At 41.1% G+C, this 21341-nt stretch overlaps 1 protein-coding gene across 1 annotated transcript; it reads right to left on the bottom strand.

Moving 5' to 3' along the window:
* Nucleotides 1–2222: 2222 nt before the first annotated feature.
* On the bottom strand, nucleotides 2223–17404 carry ANKLE2 (ankyrin repeat and LEM domain containing 2). Its single transcript, XM_083873869.1, has 13 exons — nucleotides 17007–17404; nucleotides 13164–13595; nucleotides 12045–12236; nucleotides 11029–11222; nucleotides 10016–10204; nucleotides 9569–9691; nucleotides 9143–9209; nucleotides 8325–8506; nucleotides 6844–6950; nucleotides 5806–5999; nucleotides 4517–5195; nucleotides 4246–4377; nucleotides 2223–3510 (listed from the first exon to the last, which is right to left on the bottom strand). The coding sequence occupies exons 1-13, from the start codon at nucleotides 17290–17292 to the stop codon at nucleotides 3312–3314; spliced, it is 2976 nt and encodes a 991-aa protein (XP_083729995.1). The 5' UTR covers nucleotides 17293–17404; the 3' UTR covers nucleotides 2223–3311.
* Nucleotides 17405–21341: the final 3937 nt, after the last annotated feature.

The following is a 21341-nucleotide window of genomic DNA, read 5'->3' as shown; positions in this document are numbered from 1 at the left end:
CTCTTTCACCAACCATCTGAAATGTAAACTTGAGGTGGGAGCCAGGGCAGTTAATTGTGCACAACCATTTGCAGGGCTGTGTCACCACCATGAGGGACAGGAGCACCGGCACTTGTAAGATGAAAATTCTGTGCTTTTTATTTTTGTGTGTGTGCACATGTATCCTCTCACACACATCCTCTGTGTCAGTGAAGGAGCTCTTCGTGGGCAGCCAGAGGACACAACACCTCTTTGCACAGGTACAGAAACGAACAATGGCTTTGTGGACATTTAAGGTGGGGATGAAAAGTGTGAAATTTAAAATTATGTCTTTTTTACCATAATTTGAGCTCCTCTCTCTTCAACACTGTAAGACTCTTCTTTTAAGTCCGTGGTGGTGTAGTCCATTGTCACTGTGCACACACACAAAAGCTGCAGGTATTGTATGAACAAGGCTGGGACAAAGCACTGAGTTTGCCCTTTCATGCCCAGCTCCTCCCACATCCCATACTGAACACAGTGACACTTTCAGCTATTCATCTGATTTTAATAGAAAGTGGGATACTTTTGTATTTTTAACATGACACTTCGCTAATTAAAAAACAACCAACAAAAACACAACTAATTTTTTGCACCTTTAAAAGTGAACTTTTGGCCAAGAAAACACAATTCAAGCACTATCAGTCTGATTTAAAGTGTCTCCACAGGCTCAGTGTTGAAGGGCTTTCTTCACAAAATCACAAATGATCAAATCCCTACATAAATTGCTATTTTTGTCATAGCTGAAGTAACACGTTGTTAGAAAAATGACCTCTTAAGTGCAGTACAACTGGACTAATGCACATTATATAACACAGTTTAAAAACATACTCTCCTGGCTGAACCAAAACATTACAAAGTGAAAGGAAAGGGTGAGGTGGGTGTGTGGGTGGAGGGGTGGGTGTGGGGGGTGTCTGGCTACATGTACATACCAGTAACATACATTTAAATATTAAAAAAATAAAGCAAAGCATAATAAAGGTAAAAAGGACAAAGAACTAGAGTGTTAGTATCAGTCTCCTGGCTCAGTAACAAACTCTTAGCAAAAGGGCAATGCTGCTGTACCACAGCTCTGAAGGACCAGGAGGAACAGCAGCTGCACCCACAACTTACCCCAGCAGTTTGGCTTGAACATGGTATTGGGCAATTACATCAGCTGATCAATTTCTCCAGAATGATAAAAATCTAATTTACATTAAATTATTTAAGAAACCCAAGAAACCAACAGAAAGAAAAAAAACAATCTCAAACCTTTTGGAGTAAAACTGTGAGTATGTGGGACCTTAAACTATTTTGAGACCATGGAGCCTGCTACATAAAAAATTGAAACAACAAAAAACCCTTATGAAAAAGTCAGTTAATATACTTGGTAACAGAAGGTTATGTTTTTGGTTCTGGGGTTTTTTTCCAACATGTTTCCTAAAGTATGACACCCCCAGGCCCCTGGTACTTGTCTGGAATATGACTGAATGAAAGGCATTTATGAAAAGCAGCTCTTCCTAATGTCCAGCTCCATGGAACTAGGCTCAATTTTAACAAAAGAACATAATAACCTTTTTTTTTTTTTCTTTAAAGAATAGTTTCTAAAAGAGGATTCTCTCCCCCCATGGAGAGCTGTCGCACCAAATAATCCAACTTAGAGACATTTAAAAGACATCCTGTTCAGAAAGCCCAGAGAAAAACTGTATTTTATCTGCCTGTAGTAAGTGGATGCCACTTTTTTTTAAAAAACTTCTAAAAGAACAAAAAATTTAATTAAAAAAATATATTACAAAAGGCACTACTGAGCTTGCCAAAGCATTAAGTGCAGTGTTTAGGTTTGTACCAATCACGAACCTGTGAGGGTGCACAGTTTGTGTAGAACAGTCACTGCCGTGTGAGCAGCCGGGAACGGCCCCGAGGGGTGGGACCCTCCTGCCTCCCACCCGTGTTTGCTAAACTTGGTGCCCTTCCCTTCCAGCCCTGCCAGGTGGCCCCAGCCCAGCCTAATCCATGCCTTCCCACCAGCACAGCCCTGCAGAGTTTCATTTTCTTATCAGATTTATACAGTAGATAGGTCTTCTTTCTTTTCTTTCTTTTTTCTTTTTTGTATTTTTTTTCTCCTTTTTTTTTTTTAAACCTAGAGAACTATTTCTGGAAGCCTTTCATGCAACATTACAAGCACTAGGCTTGATATGGAAAACTCTCTGGAGTTTTGAAAAGCTTTCTTATTTTCTCAGCATCATGCTGTCAAAACAAGTCATTCTTACAGAAGGCTGCAGAATAAAATTATTGACTGCTGTAACAAAAACTCATTACCACATCGACACTAGAGACACAGTAAAAGCTCAAATTTCATAAAAATATTTTGTCCTTAGTCCTCTCTCTTTACAGCTGGGAAATAGCCACCTCCTGGGCCACTGGCTACCATGCTAATATATTACAAACTAGACCATTAAGGTAAGGGATCTTGCTGGTAAATTTGCTGAGATTATTGCTGATGTGCTTTTGTGTAATAACTATTCAAATCTGCTAGTCTTAACAGCTTCTCTGGGGAAAAAATCACCAGCTAATTTTTAATTTTTTCTTTTCCTTATATCTTTCCACTACCGCTTAAAGGAATCCCAACAGTTTCTACAGTGCCCTGTTTCTAAAGCACTCAGTAGATCTCAGTGTCTGTAACAGCTCGGAACAAGCAGAGACTTGAAGGTCTCTGTGCAAATCTGTGCACACACACACATGGACAGACAGGTGAGGGTGGGTGTGGGTATCAACTGCCCTGCCCAGCTGGCTGGAAACACTCTGCTTATTCACTTTTCACATCCCTACTCCATGCTGAAAAGCTGTCCTTGCATTCCCAGGCATGTCTTAGGCTTTTTTCCCTGCAAGCAGAATCTTTCACTTCCTGCCATCAATCTCCTCTCCCACATTCTATTTGCTGTTGATGCATTTCCTCAACTATCCAAGTCAAGAAAGGCAGTTGAGGGCTGTGTTCTCATTACAATGAGGATAAGTAGTGATAGCAAATACCACCATTGCTAAGGGACAGTTCAGCCCACTGTGGTACTGGCAACAAGGGTTAATTCAGCTACTGGACAACTGCACTGTCACAAACTTCTTGCTTATCACCAGAAATAATCTACCTCGTATATGGCATTAAGACAAAGATTCCATTTTTTAAACATACAGTTGTCCTCAATTGAGGAGAAATAAATAGCCAAGTACAAACCTCATGTCACCTTAGTAACATTGTAGTTTTTCCTCCACTCTAACAATGAAAACAGAACTGAAGTCCCGGGATGATGAGTTGTATTTTAGTGGGCAGGAGGCTCTGCAAAATAGCGCAGGACACAGGCGGGGCTGTAGCGCCCAGGGCTCCCAGGGCTGCCGTGTTTTCCTGGACTTCCTGGGATGGGACTGTTTCTTCCTGAACTGGGATGCCCTGAAGCATTTGGAAGGCCAGCAGTGATGGACTGGGACCGGAATCTTGACTTCAATGCTGGGCTTGGCCAACTGAAAGAAACCAGAAGTCATTGCAGACTTTTTAAAGGAAACTGCAATACTAAGAATAAGTTTAGAATCACTTTAGATCTCAGGACCAATGCACCAGCTGAGAAAAGTTCTATCTGGTATGAGACAGGTTGGGAAGAAGAGAAGGAACAGGAAGAGCACAAAATATTCTATATAGATGTGTTGCCCCAATCAAAATGGCCATGAAGACATACAGCATCTTTCACATGAACAATTCCTTTGGACTGGGGTAATAAAGGATGAAAAAAAACCACTAACAAAAAGATGCCTAAAGATATTAAATTCACCTTAACATCCCTCGGCACAACCTAAGTACCACAAGGCAACAAAGACAACATTCCTGCACTGCATCAAGAACAGGGATGAATTACAAACCAACAGCACAACCATCACTGAGTCCAGTGAAGGATCCCAGTACCAAATCAGCAAAAGTGAGACACTGGCCAAGTGGAAAACAGTCACATCTGATTTGTCTGTGGAGATATGCTCAAGTTACTTGGAACAGCAGTGGAATGGAAAGAGCATGACTGCAGCACCAGGAAATTCCTTATCAATAGACACCAGTCAAAAAGGTTTTGGTGATTAACTTCAGAAATCAGTCAATTCTGCTGAATATTCAAAATATGGATTTGGGAGCAACAAGGCCTGAAATTCTGCTGTTCTAGCTCACCCACTAAAAATGTACTTCAGTTCCTGTGACTGAGTTTGCAGCAATACCTTTGCCTGTCAGATGAGGAGTAGGATTGCACTGCGTGTTTCCATTTGTTAATCATTGGGAATTCCTGGGGATCAATCTCTGCTCCTTCTATAGCTGCTAAGACATCACCATCCAGCTTCGAGGGCTGCTCCCTAGAATGGAAACAGAACTAGATGAAAAGAGAACCATGTATTTTTTCAGACAATAAAACACCCCAATTCCAAAACACTTAGTTTTATATAAGCAAAGAGATTGCCTGTGCCAGTAAGAGTTTAAAAAGGCAATTCTTACCCAAGAAGGAATATCTTTAAATTGCCATTTGTGGGTGAACTCTTCAAAGGAAACTTCTGGGAAGAAAGTTTTTGATGTTGTGTCTCCTTAGTCTGAATTCCAGATTCTCTGGACACTCTCTCCTTTTCTAATGATATTTTGTGGTCTGTCCTTAACTTGGTCTCTCCATGTTTTCCTGCAACACTTGGCTCAGAAGAACTTGCCAGTGACACTGCAGAGCAGGTCTTGTTCAGAATTCCCTCATTCCCAGTTTTGTCAGTGATTTTATGAGATACTCCTGCAACCTCTTGTTCTTGGAAAGACAGGCTTTCAAATTCTGACATCAAATTGGAAACGGGTGCCGTGAGGCATTCTGACCCATCATGCAGCTGCTTTCTGTCACTGATGATCCTTTCACTGGACACAGGACTGCAAAACCCATTTTTGCTGGCAGCAGCTCCCTTCTCGTAGTGCCGAGGGCGAGCTGAGGTCTCTATGATGTTTCCTGCACACTCCATGGACAGGATATCACACTCAGCATCTCCAAAGGCATCAATGCTGGGCTCCTTGGACACCAGAGAGGGGCTGATATTTCGTGCTGCGTTTTGTCTGTTCTTAATTTCTTCTAAGCTCATGTCATCATCATCCTCATCCAAAAATGCTCCGACAGAAATGGAATTGCAGGACTTTTTACTTTTGCCTGTAAACAATTTTAACAAGAGCAACACATAAGAGGATTTTAAACAGAATGTCAAGTACATAAGCTAGGAACAAATACACAATCTTTATGGCTTAGTCTATTTCCTGAAGACCTCTCTGATTTTATGTAACAGCATGAACTAACCTGACTAAAGCTAAAAATGCAAGATGCACACGTGGCAACCAATGGTCTAAGGTACAAAAGCTTTCCTGAGTTTTTTTTCTTGTGTCTTTTCACATTCACAGTTGGAAAGACTTACTATTTTATTTTTAAATGTTATTTATTCCACATCTGTGGAATAAGAAATTCTATACTTTAGGATGAATGTCCAAATACTCTGAGTGAAAACATACTGAAGATAGAGGATTTCTTACAGGGACTTCATTTTGGTGCTAAACTCAAATGAAGTACTTCATATGAAAGATAAAGACTGTATTACTTTCACAATGTTGTTGCCTCCTATTTTGATGCTGTAATCAGACTGTCTGGATAACAGATAAATAACAGCAACCACAACAGGTAAATACTGCTTCCCCTGGGCACCAAGCTTTTTCTGTCCCTCTTCTCCCCAGGCACAGCCCATTGTTTGCAGCATTTGCCCTTTTCTTACCAGAGGGATGTGAAGTTTTATATCTATTGCTGGTTTCATTTTCCCCTGTTTCTGGCTGAGCCTTTTCGTTTATTTCACAATGACTCAGGTACTCTTCTAACTTTTGCAGCCCCTCCTGGGAAGACAGATCAACAAAACAGCCCAGAAATTCCCAGTATTCAACCCACGGGAACCCCAGCTCATGAGCTAACTCCCTGCAATAAATAAAATAAAACGAATCATTTGTGAAGACATAAATATCAGTTTGACAATAACTTTTCTGATCACATTTTAACAGCTATGAACAGAAGCACAAACGTGCAACCAGGCAACACAATCCCACAACAATCAACAGTCTGCAAAAGCACAGACACATCCTAAGCAATCAAAGTATTACATTTGTTCTAGAGTATTTTTCACATTTCATCTACTATTTTTACAGTTAGCAGCATAAACATTGCTATTTTTAAGCTGACTGTATCTAGACATCAACTAGAGAAGAATCCCCACTGATACTGCATTCACCAGCTTTTTCTATTTGGGAATGGGAGCAGGAGGAGGAAGTGAGGGATTATTTTAAAGAATGAAATGCAGTCAGCTTTTAACCAAGTATTGTTTTCCATATGTTGCTGATAGAAGGTATTTTAACAGCAAGGACACACCACATACACACACAGAGCTTTTATAAAGCAGCACATTTCTATTAGGATATTTTCATTCTGCTCCCTTTTAACAATCTCTCACTTTCACAGAACAGCCTATGCATAATTTTAGGTCTGACAAATGAGGCAAGAAAATGTCTCTGAAAAGCACTGCATACATCCATCAATAATAGCTAAAATATCTTTAATGCCAAAGCTAAGAAAGCCAGGTCTCACATTTTAATGATCTTGTTTACACAAAAATACAGTAAAAATCCAACTGCAAAATACTTCATTAAATATTTCTGCAGTAGCTTTTGCCCCAAGATATTGTGCAGTAACAACTGCACTCTCAGCACAGTCCTTTGCTTTTACATGCTCTATTATTAATTTTTTATATTGACAGTCTTTTAGATACCTTCCAACTCTTTCAACACCTCTCTCCAGATCAGATTTCCTGACATTGTGAAAGAAGCCAGCTCTCTCTCGAGGTGGAGTCTTCCACATCCTGCGAAATTCTTCAGCCTTTATAAAACAGAAATAAATTCAGAAACTACTCCCCACAGTATGAACTCAGTGCTGGCTACACATCCACCTACAGACCCAGAAGATGTTCAGCTGTTTGCTGTGCACAAGAGCTGTTCAACTCCAGCCATGAAGGATCTCACACTGGATCTAAAGTTACTCATTTCACTGCTGGTGGTTATTGTGATCTAACTGCTCATGGAAGAGAAGGACCATAATGAACAGCCATCTGAAAATCAACTGCACAGACACCACATTGGCCTGGTTTTAATGTGTGTGCAGCAGGAAACAGAAGTGTCTTGTGGTTTTGCCATGTCATTCTATTTAATTACATATGCTTCCTGGTCATTGTTTTCTAGGATGCAAAGGGTGCATATGTACAGACTTGCTGTAATTATTAGAATAAATTCTTGCTGTCTGTTTCAAGTTGGAATGCCTCAAGGGAAATCTCTTGCAAAATCCCTCACTTCTTGACTTTATATGACAAAGATTGCAACAATGACTAAGAATTACATTCAGACATTAAAATACCTGTCAGCAATCAAAATTATAAACTGTTTACACCCTAGATAATATTTTTCAGAGTATAAATGATATTTAAATTTCTGTCAGTTTAACAGAAAATTGATCAAGAAGATTTAGGAGAAAAAGCATTAATCATTTTGGTAGAACTCAGTCTTAATGCAACCATCAGAAACACAAAATCCTCCACTGTATTTATTCACTATTTCTAAAACTGTTGTCTTTGCAGCATGTTCACATTAAATAAATGAGTCAAATAAACATCTGTAAGTCTGGAATATATTTAACAGGTATCTAAGTATTTCTTCTGAAAACTGAAGATTTTGCTTTTCTATACAGTCAATACATTTCCAAAACCATCCCAATACCTACTACTTGGTTGTCAGTTTTTCTATCTAGAAAAATATATTAATGTTAATTCAACAAGCAGAGGTTAAACTGCTTCTAACATCCAGTGGCAACTTCTAGAAATGAGATAAAGATACAGTTAAGGTTTTTAAAACCAATTCATAGCTGCCTTGAAAGGCTTTGCTTCAGGTTAGAAAGTTACAGCAATTATCTGTTAGAAATGAAAGGTTTGCCAAAGGTATTCTTTGAATAGATTCAGAGAGGAAAAAGGAAAAAAAAATTCACTGAACTTCTACTTCTCTCATTTCACCACATTTCTGTTTTCAGCAATAAAAAATATTTACAAGTTTCTGTGCTTCTCCATGGAGGAAGATTCATCTCCTCATTAAAGAGAGAGCCACAACCTGTAGCAGGAGCAAGGAGCTACACTACACAAGGAACCCTGTGGTTATCTTTATTCATAAAAAGGAGAAGCATAGGAGTCACAGGAATTTCTCTCCTTACCTTTGAGGGGCTCATGGGGCCTGCAAAAGCTCTGATGGACAGCACTGGGTCTTTGGGGCTGCCAGGGAATTTAGGCCAAGTTCTCTGGGGACCATCGTCCGTCTGGTCGGGCGACCACGGCGCCCCAATGACCGGAGCTGAGGAATTGTCTTCTGCCCTCAGGAGTGGGACATAATAGCGACCTAAAATACATCACACAAAGCCTTCTCATCCAGGGTATGGTACATCAGCCTGCTGCTGCTTCCTGGACTATCAGTGCACCCATTCACTGAACCATCTGACTTCACTTCATTAGTAAAACTACTTGTAATTCAGACTCACTGCTTCAGTGATTACAGATCACATTTTAGGGTAGGTTGACACAAGAAGACCTGCAAGGACCCACAGAGCCCTTCCCACAGGGTCTTTAACAAATTTCACAACCTCCTTTGGCAAATGCCTAAACACACACATGACAGAACCAAGAAAATTCCATGTCAAGGAAATTACAAAATTACAGGACTCTCCAGCATGACAGATACACCTCTTGCCCTGTAAAGGGGTTTTGTTTCCTTTAGATGAAACACTTTGCTCCAGCCTTACTGAATGTTGCCCACATTATAGAGCCATGAAGGCAACCTTGTGATCCATACATTAAGAGTTCTGTCACTTAGAAGACAAAAAGTTTTCTGTCCCTGCTCAGTTTTCGAGTTTAACTTTGGTTTTCAGAGCACTGTACAGCAGCATCATTTATGAACTGAAACACTACAGAAAACAAACAGAAGACAGCAAAGAGCCAAAATACATGCATGACATAGTATAAAACTCTGCATACAAACCTTTCAAATATTCTCTTATCTTTTCTTTCAATTCTGTAGATTTATTCTTGCTTCTTTCACAAACTACCTGTTAATATAATTTTAGTTATTAGGGCAGCATAATAACCTCATTTTCAGATCACTTGTGTTTTGTGTAATGTAATGTGTAATGTGTTTTTCCTGAACAATCACATTATTGGCCCCCACCCATCTCACCCAGTACTTTAATTCATAGTAGACCAACTAAAATACATCTAACTCCATAAATTCTAAAATTTTTCCACAGACACAATCAGCATGAAATATTTTTAATGTTATACAGAATTTAATCATGACACAAGCACCTTACTACAAGCCTTCTATCTATGGCAGTCAGTAATGTTTGAATATGAAAAATACTGATCAGGATAACATTTTTGGGTTTGCTGGGGATGTGGAGAGACTTACTTCCGCTGGAGTTTGATCATATTTGTTTTTTGGATTTTTTACAATGGCTGGGTGCGAGGTAAGCACGTTAACCACATCCAAATTCCCAAACTTGCAGGCAAAATGCAATGGAGTATCAAACCACTGCAGTGGGAGAAAGGGAAAAATTCACATGCACTTAGAAAGATGATAAAGTCAATACCACACATTTAATTTTGAGACTGAAGAAAGTAAATACATGTCATGACTAATTATCCAGGCTCTTAATTAATCTTTTCCCACCATAGTGCAGAATAGTAGCTACCAAAACCCACAGAAATTCATGGACAGCTCCCCTTCTGTTCTCTTTCAGTCTCCCTTGAATATCTTTAACCCCTTCTGGTTGTCTCAATAATAACAACAACAACAGCAACGATAATAGTAATAATAATAATAATAGTAATAATGAGGTAATCCCCTAAATTTTACCATTTTGTCTGGAGTGTTGAGGTAAAGGTCAACAATATATTGGATGCGTTTCTTCAACATGACATCATTATCATCTGGGTACATCAGCCGCATAAATTCTGGATTTTCCAGAGTGTCCAGCAGTAACTGGCAGATAGCAGGCTGGTTCTCCTTGGCAGCAACATGCATCACATTGTACCTACACCCTTCCTGGAAAAATAGACCAATATTAGAATGAATCTTGGTCTAAACAGCTTTCTTACACCCAGAGATTTAACTGTAAAAATACATGGGTTCCTACACTGAGTCTTACATGGATATTTTTGTAAAGACCTATCTTTACACCCTTATTATTCGTATAATTAATGAAATTATTCTTACACTCAGTTAGTGCCTTTATTTAAGGAAAGAATGTGGCAAAAAAGGTATATTAAGACATTACACAATAAAGAGAGGTAACAAGTTCAGTTTAGAAAAAGAGCAGGAAAATGGGTATAGATATAAAAAATTCAGCTGCTTTGCTCTATTATATAAAAAATTTCAGCAGCTTCAAAAAGCTGGTCTGATACAAGTTGAAATAAGATTGTCAGTGTTTGCGAAATGGCACCTTATACACACTTTTGGAATTGAATAGGGGTGCTTAGGTAAGCAATGCTGTAGGAACACCTAATTACAGCCTAGGCCCCACCCTGGTCTTCAAAACTAGTCTGTTTTTTTAAAAGATTGCAATTACTTGGAGGAAACCAAAGAATAAGAAGACAAGACTATTCTTGCACTACTGAATTCAACTGTTCCTCCCCTGGAGAACTGCACACTCAGTTCCTCCAGCTCTGCTGAAGCAAAGGGAGCTCTCAGGGTGACTTACAGAGAAGTGCCCCAGCTGCTGGCAATGAACAGAGAAACCCTGCACTGGTGAACAAGGTGTCTTGAAGGAAGAGCAGGAAACACCATTCCTTCCACTTCTACTTTCAGGCCCCAAAAGCTCCATCACCAAACAGAACCCAGATTTTCCTGGTTTGTTGCTGTTTTTTCACCTGTACAATGGTTGGGTTGTCTCCTGAGCCGATCAGGTACCGAGGGTTACTCCAAATCAGTTCTGAAAATGTTGCTGTGTCTCCTTTCTCGACAGCTTTCCGGAGCTTGGCCGTGAGATCTTGAGTCCGTGGACTTTTGTAGCTGTTGGCTCTTTCCTTATTCACAGTGTCACTCTCAGGGGAGCACAAGCCATCTACCAAAACACAAATCCCTCCTTTCTAGATACATTCTTTCCAGTGATCACCACTCGCACATCCAGGCCATGAAAATTATGCTTTTAATCTAAACCATGTATTAAAGTGGCATCTTTAATATACAGGAGTAGGGAAGCTGAACTCAATAACAAGACATTTAAATACACTAGTAGTTAGTAATAGGGAGGGAGGGGAAAATGATTAATCATCTTGTAAAACTGTTTCAGACTTTAATAAGGATTGGAAAACTTTGTAATTACCAGTCTGCTCCAATCCAAACTTAAAAGCAAAATTCAGCAAGAAACATCAATTTTCTGATTACTAAAATTGCTTCTGCAGTTCTGTGACTCTTAATCACTTTAATCTAGCAACTGGGAACACTGTGAAATATGATCAGTGCTGACCATTTTATTTCTGACCTTACAAATTTACTTAAGAATTGAGTACAGTTTTAATATACTGTGTAATTTTATCAGCGTCTTACTAAACCTGAAAATCCTGAAGTCCATGAGTAAAATTGAATCCTAACAAATATGAGCATGGAATACTAAGCAAGGTATCCATGCAGACCATTACTTACATTTCAGCTTTAGAGGAGTAGCAATGGTATCTTACATTTAAAAGATTTTCCACATTTTAAACATTTCTACACTTAAAATAAAAATTCTTTTACACTTCAATTTATCCATGATTCACCCTTTCAATTTTTTCTGTTATTAGTATATTGGTAAGGCAGCTGTTGCTTCTTCTCTCACAAAAAAAAAAAAAAAATTAAAAAAATCAATGCTGTCTATTTTAGAGAGATGAAGTTCCCCACTTACCTCTGTTAAATGATCCCATTTTCACTGGAGACAAACATAAAGAGGACTTGCCTGGAGATGGGAAATAATCACAGATTCCTTTAGCAAATTTCTCAGCATCCTCTCTGTTTGTAAAAGCTTTAAAACGGGAACCCTTAATCATCTTAACAGCCTGGAGAGCTTCTTTCCTATCTTCATAAACGTGTATTCTCTCTGCAACAAAGAACCACCAAAGTTACGTTGTTTCAATAATCTCAGATTTCAATTCCTAGACACAGATTACAGAACTCTTAGACTATCAGTCCAGCTTTGTTTCTCTTCCAAACGTGGTACAAAGGTCAAAAGTCCTTTGAAATCTTGTCTCTTGGAAACTGAGTAGCAGCCTCCCACACACTCCAGGTAATGTCAGGTGCTCCCTGTACAGGGCTCAGCCATTCCCATCAATCAACATCCTTTCTAATGGATGGGCCACCTTCAACAAAGCATTACACTTCCAGATGGAAAAGCAAACTCAGAGCTTATTCATCCTGCATTACTTTTGATGCTGTCTTGTTCAGAAAGACCAACCTTGTAACTGATCCACAGCTTTAAGATCTCTATAGAGAATCTTAGAAAATAAACAAATCCTTCTTCTTCTCCTTTTAGTGGTATTGCTCAAATAAGGATATCTTAATGGACTTTCTCTTAGTAAGAATTCTTATTACTGTCTCAGAGGAAATGATCCTGTGCACTACTCTACTCCTGCCAGGAACAGAAGGGAAGATAGGAAAACTTTTAGAAAAGATCATTTAAGCTTCAACTGATGACAGTGTAAACAGTTTTTTGATTATTTACAGGATTACTTTTTATTCTTGAGAGAGATTAAAGGCACAAGATGGGTTCAAGAGTAGCAAAAAGAAATAATTTTCTTCATCTGAGCTACACAGGGTAGAGGATCCTTGGCAAACACTTGTGATGTCTTATAACTGTGTTTCTTTGCCTCAGAAGATCAAATAAATACTATTTACAGGAACAAAGAAATACTTCCAGCAATGCTTACAATACTAATGCAGGGTGCTCAGAACACCTGCTACATAAAAGAATTCTACTCAGACATGACTACAACGGCTATCACTGGAAATAAGAGAAGTGAGTATTTACCATTCCTTGCCAGTATATCGTCATAAACTGGGCAAACACCATAGAAGAGTGGAGGATCTCTGGAGGGTGTCTGAGCAGTGCTCTGTGAATCAGCACCACAGGCTGGAGCTGAACAGTTCATGTGTGTCACAGCATCTTCCTCTGGTGGGTTCAGCCCCACACAGTACCCAAAGTCTGCCTCCTCAGAAGGGCTCCCATGGCCGTTGTGATTCACTGGGATGTTTCCAGCAGCCTCCTCTGACAGGGCAGACCCTTCCTCCTCCAGTGCTCCTTGCTGCTCCAACAGGGCCTGAGCCAATTTTTTTTCAAAAATAAACCTGGTAGTTGCGGTAATAGGCCCACATTTCAGTCCTGCTTTCACAATCTCTTCTCTAAGCTCATCGTGGCTGAGCTTCTTTAATCGGGATAATATTGTATCCATTGTTATTTCACCTACAGGAAAGGCAAAAAAGGAGAGAAACTGTAAAAACCACAACTTCTCTTCTGCTACTTAAATAGTGTATTAAAGCCAAAGGAAAAAAGTGCCTCAGCAATTTCTTGGGATTCTGAAGAATCCTTGCAATGCAGAGAAGACAAAATATTTTTCAATTCAATGTTTTTAAGCTACCAGACCTATACCAAATTTATTTCCTCCTCTCTTGACTACTTAAAAGAATATTTACAGCTTACATTTTATTCTTGGTGGTCCTTTTTCAATTTTTTCTGGAGTGAAAATTCAATCTAGACCATCTATTCATTAAAAATTTATGATAGGCTAAGAAATATTTGATTCCTGACAAGAAAGGCACAATCTATTTGTGCCATGCAATACAAGGACACAAGCCCCAAGAAAAGGGGCTGCACCTCCAGCTAAAGGCACAGAAGTATTTCTAGTATTTCCTTAGGACTTTCTGGCTGACAGAAGCCTAAGGCATAAGCACAAGGCAGCAACCAGGGCAGGCTTTCTCTGGCCATGATGCAAGGCTGCAAATATGTACACAACGTGTTGTTTCCCAGGCCTGTTTTGAGAGCAAACAGCCAGAAGACAAAAACAACTGATCTTTTCAGATCTCCCTCTCCAACAAAAAAACCAGAAGCTGGGAGAATTTGTCCATTTCCAAAGGAACATCCTTCTCTCTGCTATGATACAATTCCCCAAGCTCGTGTCCCTCCACGTAATCCACACTGGTCAGCGAGAAGATACTAAAACCAAGTCGATGCCAACATAAATTTCTTGGTCTGAAAAACCTGACTGAAAAATACAGGATTTGGGCAGCTCAAGAATGGAAGAAGCTTTCACATTATTTCATCAGGTGGCTGCACACAGGCTGTGACTCTCCTGGCACACACTGCTGAGGAAGGGAAGCTCCAGACACAAATGATTCAGTGCTATTCCCTCAGCTCGCCTCACTCCTGCCTCACACTGCCCCTTCCTCCACTGCTGAGCCACTTCATGAGGCTTACACTGCTTTGGACAGGGGTGTATGGCCGTTTTAGCATTTTATTTTCAATTCTAGATTACATCCTCAGTTAATGAAACTTAAGGCTACTTTTCATACGTTAAAAATACACAGATGCACACAGTAAGTTTTTGCAGCTTTCAGCAGCAAATAGGGCACCACGTTAAGTTTCACTGCAATCTGAGTCAGAACAAACACATTCCTAGTGTTAGGAAACACTATGGAAATGTACTTAACGCCAAACTTAAAGAGTCCTTCAATTATTACAAGTCAACAGTCATGTGAGTTTGAGGGTTGTTCCCTTGGAGGGACGTTTCCTTTGAGAGCTGTCTCTTTTTTATATGAACATCTTATTTTGAATGTCTGTGGTTAGAGAACAACATAACCTCAAGTCTCTGAACATTTCACAAGTATTAAATGGAACCTCGCAGAAACAATGGGAAATTAAGAGTATTTCCAAGTAAAAAAAAAAAAGCCACCAAACAGCAGCAAAGCCACAGCTGATGCTGCCGAGCCACTTCCCCAAAGTATTGTAGTTCCCCTGTGATTCCTGAGCCTCCAGGCAACCTCATTGTTTCGATTATCTGACTTGCCCACAAGAATACAACGACAGATGTGAAAGAACCTCTCACTTGTTTTCAATTCTTAATCCTATTTTTTTTAAAATAAAATTTGCTACCAGTGTGTTTTCATCAAAGGATGTGCCACTAAGGTCAATTAAAATATCCAACCTTGCTATTCTAAAGAATTTCCTTTTGAGACTACATAACTGTAAAATCACAAGAAAGATGGAAAACTTGGGTGCAAAAACAGAATGAAAACACTTTGAGCAGTCAAGAAAATGCCTTAAAGAATTAAGAGAGAAATGCTCCTATTTTTAGGGTTCAGAACTAGCACAATCATTCTGCAGAAGAGCAGACCTGTACATATATAATTCATGTATGGAGAGTAGACATGAACATGCAAAAATTCTTCCTGCCTTGTGGTTAAGCAAAAAAAAAAAAAAAAAGCCGTGAGGGAGTGATTTCTCTTCTTTCTTATGTTTTGACAGAACCTGGTACCTAAAACTTAGTGCTCAACATTTTGTCTGTTTAAAAAAAAAAAGAAATGAAAAGTTATTTATTTTGTCTGTCTATTACAACTCTGGCACAACTAAATCAAAATGAGATGGCAAAGCAGACCAGCAGTGAAGAACCTGGTTTAAGATCTGCTGTTAGGATGAAGAGTTTTCTACAGGGCATTTGGTGTGGAAATAGGAAAAATATTTTTGGAATGACAACACAGAACTCTCACAAAATCCATTTGTGTTCTGACAATAAGATAGTAGCTAACTTAGATAAGCATTATTGGTTTTTAATTTCATTATCTATTTTAATCTGTCAAAAACAAAATGTGACTTGCAAACCTGAGAAAGAGCAACTGCTCGTTTTGGGACAACCCTTCAATTGTTTGTTACATGCAGGTGCGGAATGAGATTATTTGAACCATAAAATGTATTATATAACCACAAATGACCCAGAGCACAGCCAGCACTGAGGCTGCTACCTCTTATATTTCAGTATGCAAGGCCTTGCAAGTTACCTTTGTAAATATCAATAACTACTTTTAACAACAACCCACATTCGAGGGTTCTTCCAAATCCATCAAAACCTGGAAAAGTGGCCAAGAATTGTATTTTCCCTTGTCTCACTGGATCAGTATGAAACAGCAGAATCTGCTTCCAAAAAACAAAATTAAGACTAGACTAATGACAGAATGAACGACTGACTTCTAAAGACAGCAGTATTATTTTACTCTATACTCTCATTAAATCCTTCAATAAATGAATAACGTAAGAAAACTGCTCTACTGGGCTGGGGTGGTTTTTTTGTTTTGTTTTTTTTTTTCCGAGGCAGGAATGGAGAGTCACATCCTGTCTCTGGCTGCATTCGGCTGACAGGATTTGCATATGTTAGAGCGGCTCGGCCGTGGGGTGATTCCTCTGAACCGCCTGTGGGCAAATGAGCCACCAGTTACCAGCTACGTGGCTGAAAGGGAATCGCTGAACAAACTTGAAATAAGCCACGGGAAAAAGAGAAAGGGAAGGGAAAAGGGACAACTTCTCCGGGAGGAAAAACGCACACCGATGTCTGGGCAGGGCAGGGCAGGGCGCGGGGGATGCAGAAGCAGCAGCAGCAGCAGGGCCGGGCAGGGCCGCGGGGCCGGGCGGAGCCGCCTCTGCCGCCGAGCCCGGGGATGGCGGGGCCCGGCCGTGACAAAGCGGGAAGGGGAACGGGGCGGCGGGGCCGGGCCGGGCCCGGCGGGGCGGGAAGGGCCGCGCGGCCTCCCCGGGCGGTGCCCAGTGCCCGATGCCCGCTCCCGGCCCTCCCGCGGGGCCACCCCCCGGCCTCCCCCAGTCTCTCACCTGGGCGGCTCCCGCCGCAGCGCTGGCTCCCCGCGGCGGAATGGGGGGCCGGGGCGGAACGGGGGGCCGGGGCCGCCGTGGGGCTCGGGGAGGAGATGGCGGCCGCCGCCGCTGCTGCCGCCGCTGCCGCCCGGCGGCCGCCCGGCCTCCTGTCCCGCAGCCGCAGCAGCCAGCCCACGGCGCCGATGACGGCGCAGGCGGCCAGGAGCTCCCAGCACGGCCATCGGCCCCAGCCGGCTCCCCACAGCGCGTCCCAGCCCCCGGCGGCCCCGACCCACCGCTCCATGCCCGGCCCGGGCCCGCCCGCCGCACGCCGGCTGCGCCCGCTCGCCCTCGGGGACGGTACCTCGGCGGCCTCGCGGCCTCCACCTCCTCCGCCCCGCGCCCGCCCCGCGCCCGCCCCCGACAGCGGCTCCGCCCGGCGCTGACGGGGCTCCGCCGCCGCCTGGGCCTCACCGTGACCAGCGCCGCTCCGGGTCGGGGGGAGCCGGTGCTCCGGCGGAACACGCTCCGCGCTGCAGCCGCCGCTGCCGGCAGGGAGGGAGGGAAGGAAGGAGGGAGGGCGCTGCCCAAGGCCGGGACAGGCGGGCAGGGTTTGAACTGCACCTCCCCTCTGCCAGCAGGCGGGTTGGCACCGGCCCCGGGGACACACAGGTACTGACAGAGCCTCTTTGCAAAGTGCCGAGCGGGTGTTTACCCCAGAGTGCTGCAGCAGTCCTGGATAAGCCACGAGAGATGGAGAACCACGGAAGAGGCCTTTGGTGCGTAAGAATGAAACAATTCCCAGCAAGTGCAACATTCCTACCTCAGGGGCACGGGCACCTGTACCTGTCACTTGCTGGTTTAAGTTGCTGTCCTTAAAGAAGAAAACAGTATCGCTTTAATTCACACTGTTTAGTATTGCAAGCAAGGTGCAGGAATGTCCCTTGTCATTGCAGGTGGCTAAATTAGAATGTAGATGACATTTCTGCACTGTTCCATTTTGTATACTGAAACTCCACAGGCTGACAAATTCAGGCTAAGGAATTGTGTTTTTTCCCTGATGAGTTCAGCTGAGAAAAATAAAATGAAAATACAAACACAGTGAAGTTTAGATGTGTGAAAAATCAATGCACAATAATGTTGTCTTTCAAAATAAGATTTTTTTTTTTCCTTAAAGCTGGCTATACAGCACATTCAGGATCCCAACTTGGAAATTATTGCCCAAAACCAAAGAGAAGACGGTAACTCTTTTGAAGTAGAAACAACATGGGGCCCTTTAGCAAAAATAGTTTATTGCACAAAACTTTTAAAGGAATCCCTATGCACATAATTTTTACAATCAACATGCTTTGTATGATCATAAACATTAATTGTACATAGTGTAACTCCTCCAGCCCCTGGGTCATCCATTTGTCAAGAACATGGAATTATTAACTTCTATCTTTACAAATACAGCCTAAGCAGAGATTACTGAATGTCATACATGAAACAGAACCATTTCATTTACAATATCCAGAACATCTTTCCCTCCCCTAGAAATCTGTGCATCTGTATTGGAAATGAGGCCGCCCAAGACTCAAGTGTTGCTCGTTAGTAGAGCAGAGCAGAGTGATCAGATGGCAGCTGATGAGCATTAGTAATTCCTCTGGACAGCAATTACTTTCACAGGAGAATACTTAAAGGCTCTGATCACAGCAAGTCACATGCAGCTATTCCCACTTCCCCCACAAAGATAATAAAATGTACATCACAAGCTTCTGCATCACCAGGAGTGAATTTGTCATCTTTAAGGTAAATTTATATATTAATAGTACCTGTCCCCAGCACACCTTTGATGTTGTCACAGCTAACACTAAACTAGCCATGCCACTGCAGTTCTCTCCCCTAAGGAGGAATATATAATCCATGACAATATGAACAGCAGAACATTCATCCTGGATATTACTTTACAGGTGTGAAAATGTCCTAGATTTCTGCTAGGATATTGCCTGAATAAACAGTATGGGATCAGATCCTCCCGTTGCACGAGCAGATAGGGGGCTCAGCTGACCCCAACACAGTGAACAAATATTTCCAAGAAATCTGGAAGACAACAGAATGGAGCATTATGCAATATTCAGCAATGCCAGAGACTCAGTAACATTTTATTCTATTGTAGGGTTTGCTGGTCTTTGTTGTGATTTTTTTTTTATATGCACAGTTATTCAAGAGCCCTCAAAAACTCAACAGCATCTGAAAAAATAATGCTGCACCATTTACCAGCTTTCAGCACTGGGGAACATTCTCACATTGCAGTGACATTTCTCCTTCATTAACTAGATTTGGTTTAGTATATAGCAACCACTGAAGAAACACAGAAAATACATTCTATTGCAGTGCTTGAAAAAGGAAAATTAAATTTTAAGAGATTATTCTTCAGATTCTCCTATTTGGCAGTGCTGTGACAGGCAGAAAGGAGACAATTTTAATTCCTACAACTAAGTTATTTTATTGCCTAGACAGCAGAGACCTGAAGCTTTGTAGACTGAGCAAGCTCAGCCTCAGGGTGAGGCTATTTAATAAAGCAGCAACTATTTCTCTGGGTCATTAAAAACATAGCTGATGAGCTTCAAAGAAAAGGCCTTGCTTTTACCACACACTGCATGCTCCTTCTAAATTACTTCCCAGTGACTTCTCTAACTTCACTTAATAACCCACCAGATTAATACCCTCAAAAGTCTCACTGTCCTTCATTTAAGTAAATGACATGGTGTTTCTGTTTGTAGAAAAAGCACATAGTGACTATAACAGGACAAAACCCAGTGTCCAGGTACTGCCAGAGCCAGTTGGGTCAATGCAGGAATCCAATCCACAACAGCTCCCTCATCCTGGAAAGGGAAACACACATCTAAGGCTACTGGACTCTGCAAGCTCAGATGTCTTCAGGAGCTAGTGAGAAACTGCAGCAGGATGCAGAATGAACACAAAAAGGAGAGCTGATATTCAGAACAACTAGGAAAGTTTCTAACAATTCTGGAATCTTTGATACCAGATAAAACCTTTATCCATACAACCATTGCTCAACTAACAGATTAAAACATAGTGGATTCTGAACTGTAGGCAATGTATTTAATAAAGTGAACAGCAACATTAACGCTGCACAAGTAGTATTTTAAATCCTGGACATTTGGTAGTTTTCTCATACTGAATATATTATTCATTACAGTTTTATTTTTTTTTCTTTAACAATACTGTGGTTTGGTTTTTTCCTTCTTTGAGCTTAATATACAGACAACTTCAAGAACATGACAACAGTGAGATAATCAGTACCATTTACTCTACAAAGTAGACTGCAGCAGTGTGCAGACATGTCTTAAGCTGGTTTGTAAAGCTTTTCACTTTGAATTGTTTGGTAAATCCATCTGCTGGGCACCTAATGCCACATCAATGCATTTCTTCCAATACCAGTTGCAAAACCATGACTGTCAGCATCACTCAACTTTGATCCCAATAAAATCTAAGTTAAAATCCAGTAGCTGCAGGGCATGAAATCATTCAGTATAAACACTTGTAGTGCAGAGTGTTCAACTGGACTAGAGCTTGAAATGGTAGTTATGAGAAATCAGACTTTGGATAAATATAGGTGGGTTTGGGAGTTTGGTTATTTATTTTTCACCTTACTGCTAAACAAAATGCAGTATCCTCCCCCTCCTCTGCATCAACCAAACCCAAAATCAGTGACAGCCTCTTTGGAAAACTACATGAACTAGAAGGTTTGTTTTTTTTCCCCAGCCTTTGAATCCACTTGTAGTTATTTTTTTTTTTTTTTAACACCAAACTACAGTGGATATAATTGACTTGTTTTATGTTTTAAGGACAAAAAAAATCTACTACATGAATTGCCACTAAATCTTCCAAATATCCCAACCCTGAATTTTAGAGTGAGGGCTGGCTTGTCACTGCACTAAGTCACAACACTCCACATTGCCACATGGAGCAACGGGACCAAAGATGAAGGAAACTGAAGTGAGCTGCTTTAAAAATAACTTAGTCAAGGTGCTCTGCAGAGAGGCTGCCACAGTACCAACACTTCCATTCACGGTGGACACCTTAGAACAGAGTGTGCAAAAATTAGAGGAAGTATGTGGGAGAAGATAAAGCTATTAAAAATAATAATTTTATAGGCATTATAATTATGTCTTTTAAAGTAAAAATAATTACATTTCTAAAAGCTCTGGCTTTAGGGGCTCATTTGCCTAAGCCATTTGTACAGTATGTCAAAGAAGAGCAAACTTACACATAACATTAAAACAACGACAGTAACAAAACCCCTCATTGTAGCCTTAACTTACAGTATATAAGCATATTAAACCA

This window comes from Zosterops lateralis (genome assembly GCF_965231275.1).
Source record: "Zosterops lateralis genome assembly, chromosome: 17".
In the NCBI taxonomy this organism is placed as follows: Eukaryota; Metazoa; Chordata; class Aves; order Passeriformes; family Zosteropidae; genus Zosterops; species Zosterops lateralis.
This window is presented reverse-complemented; position numbering and strand designations above follow the sequence as displayed.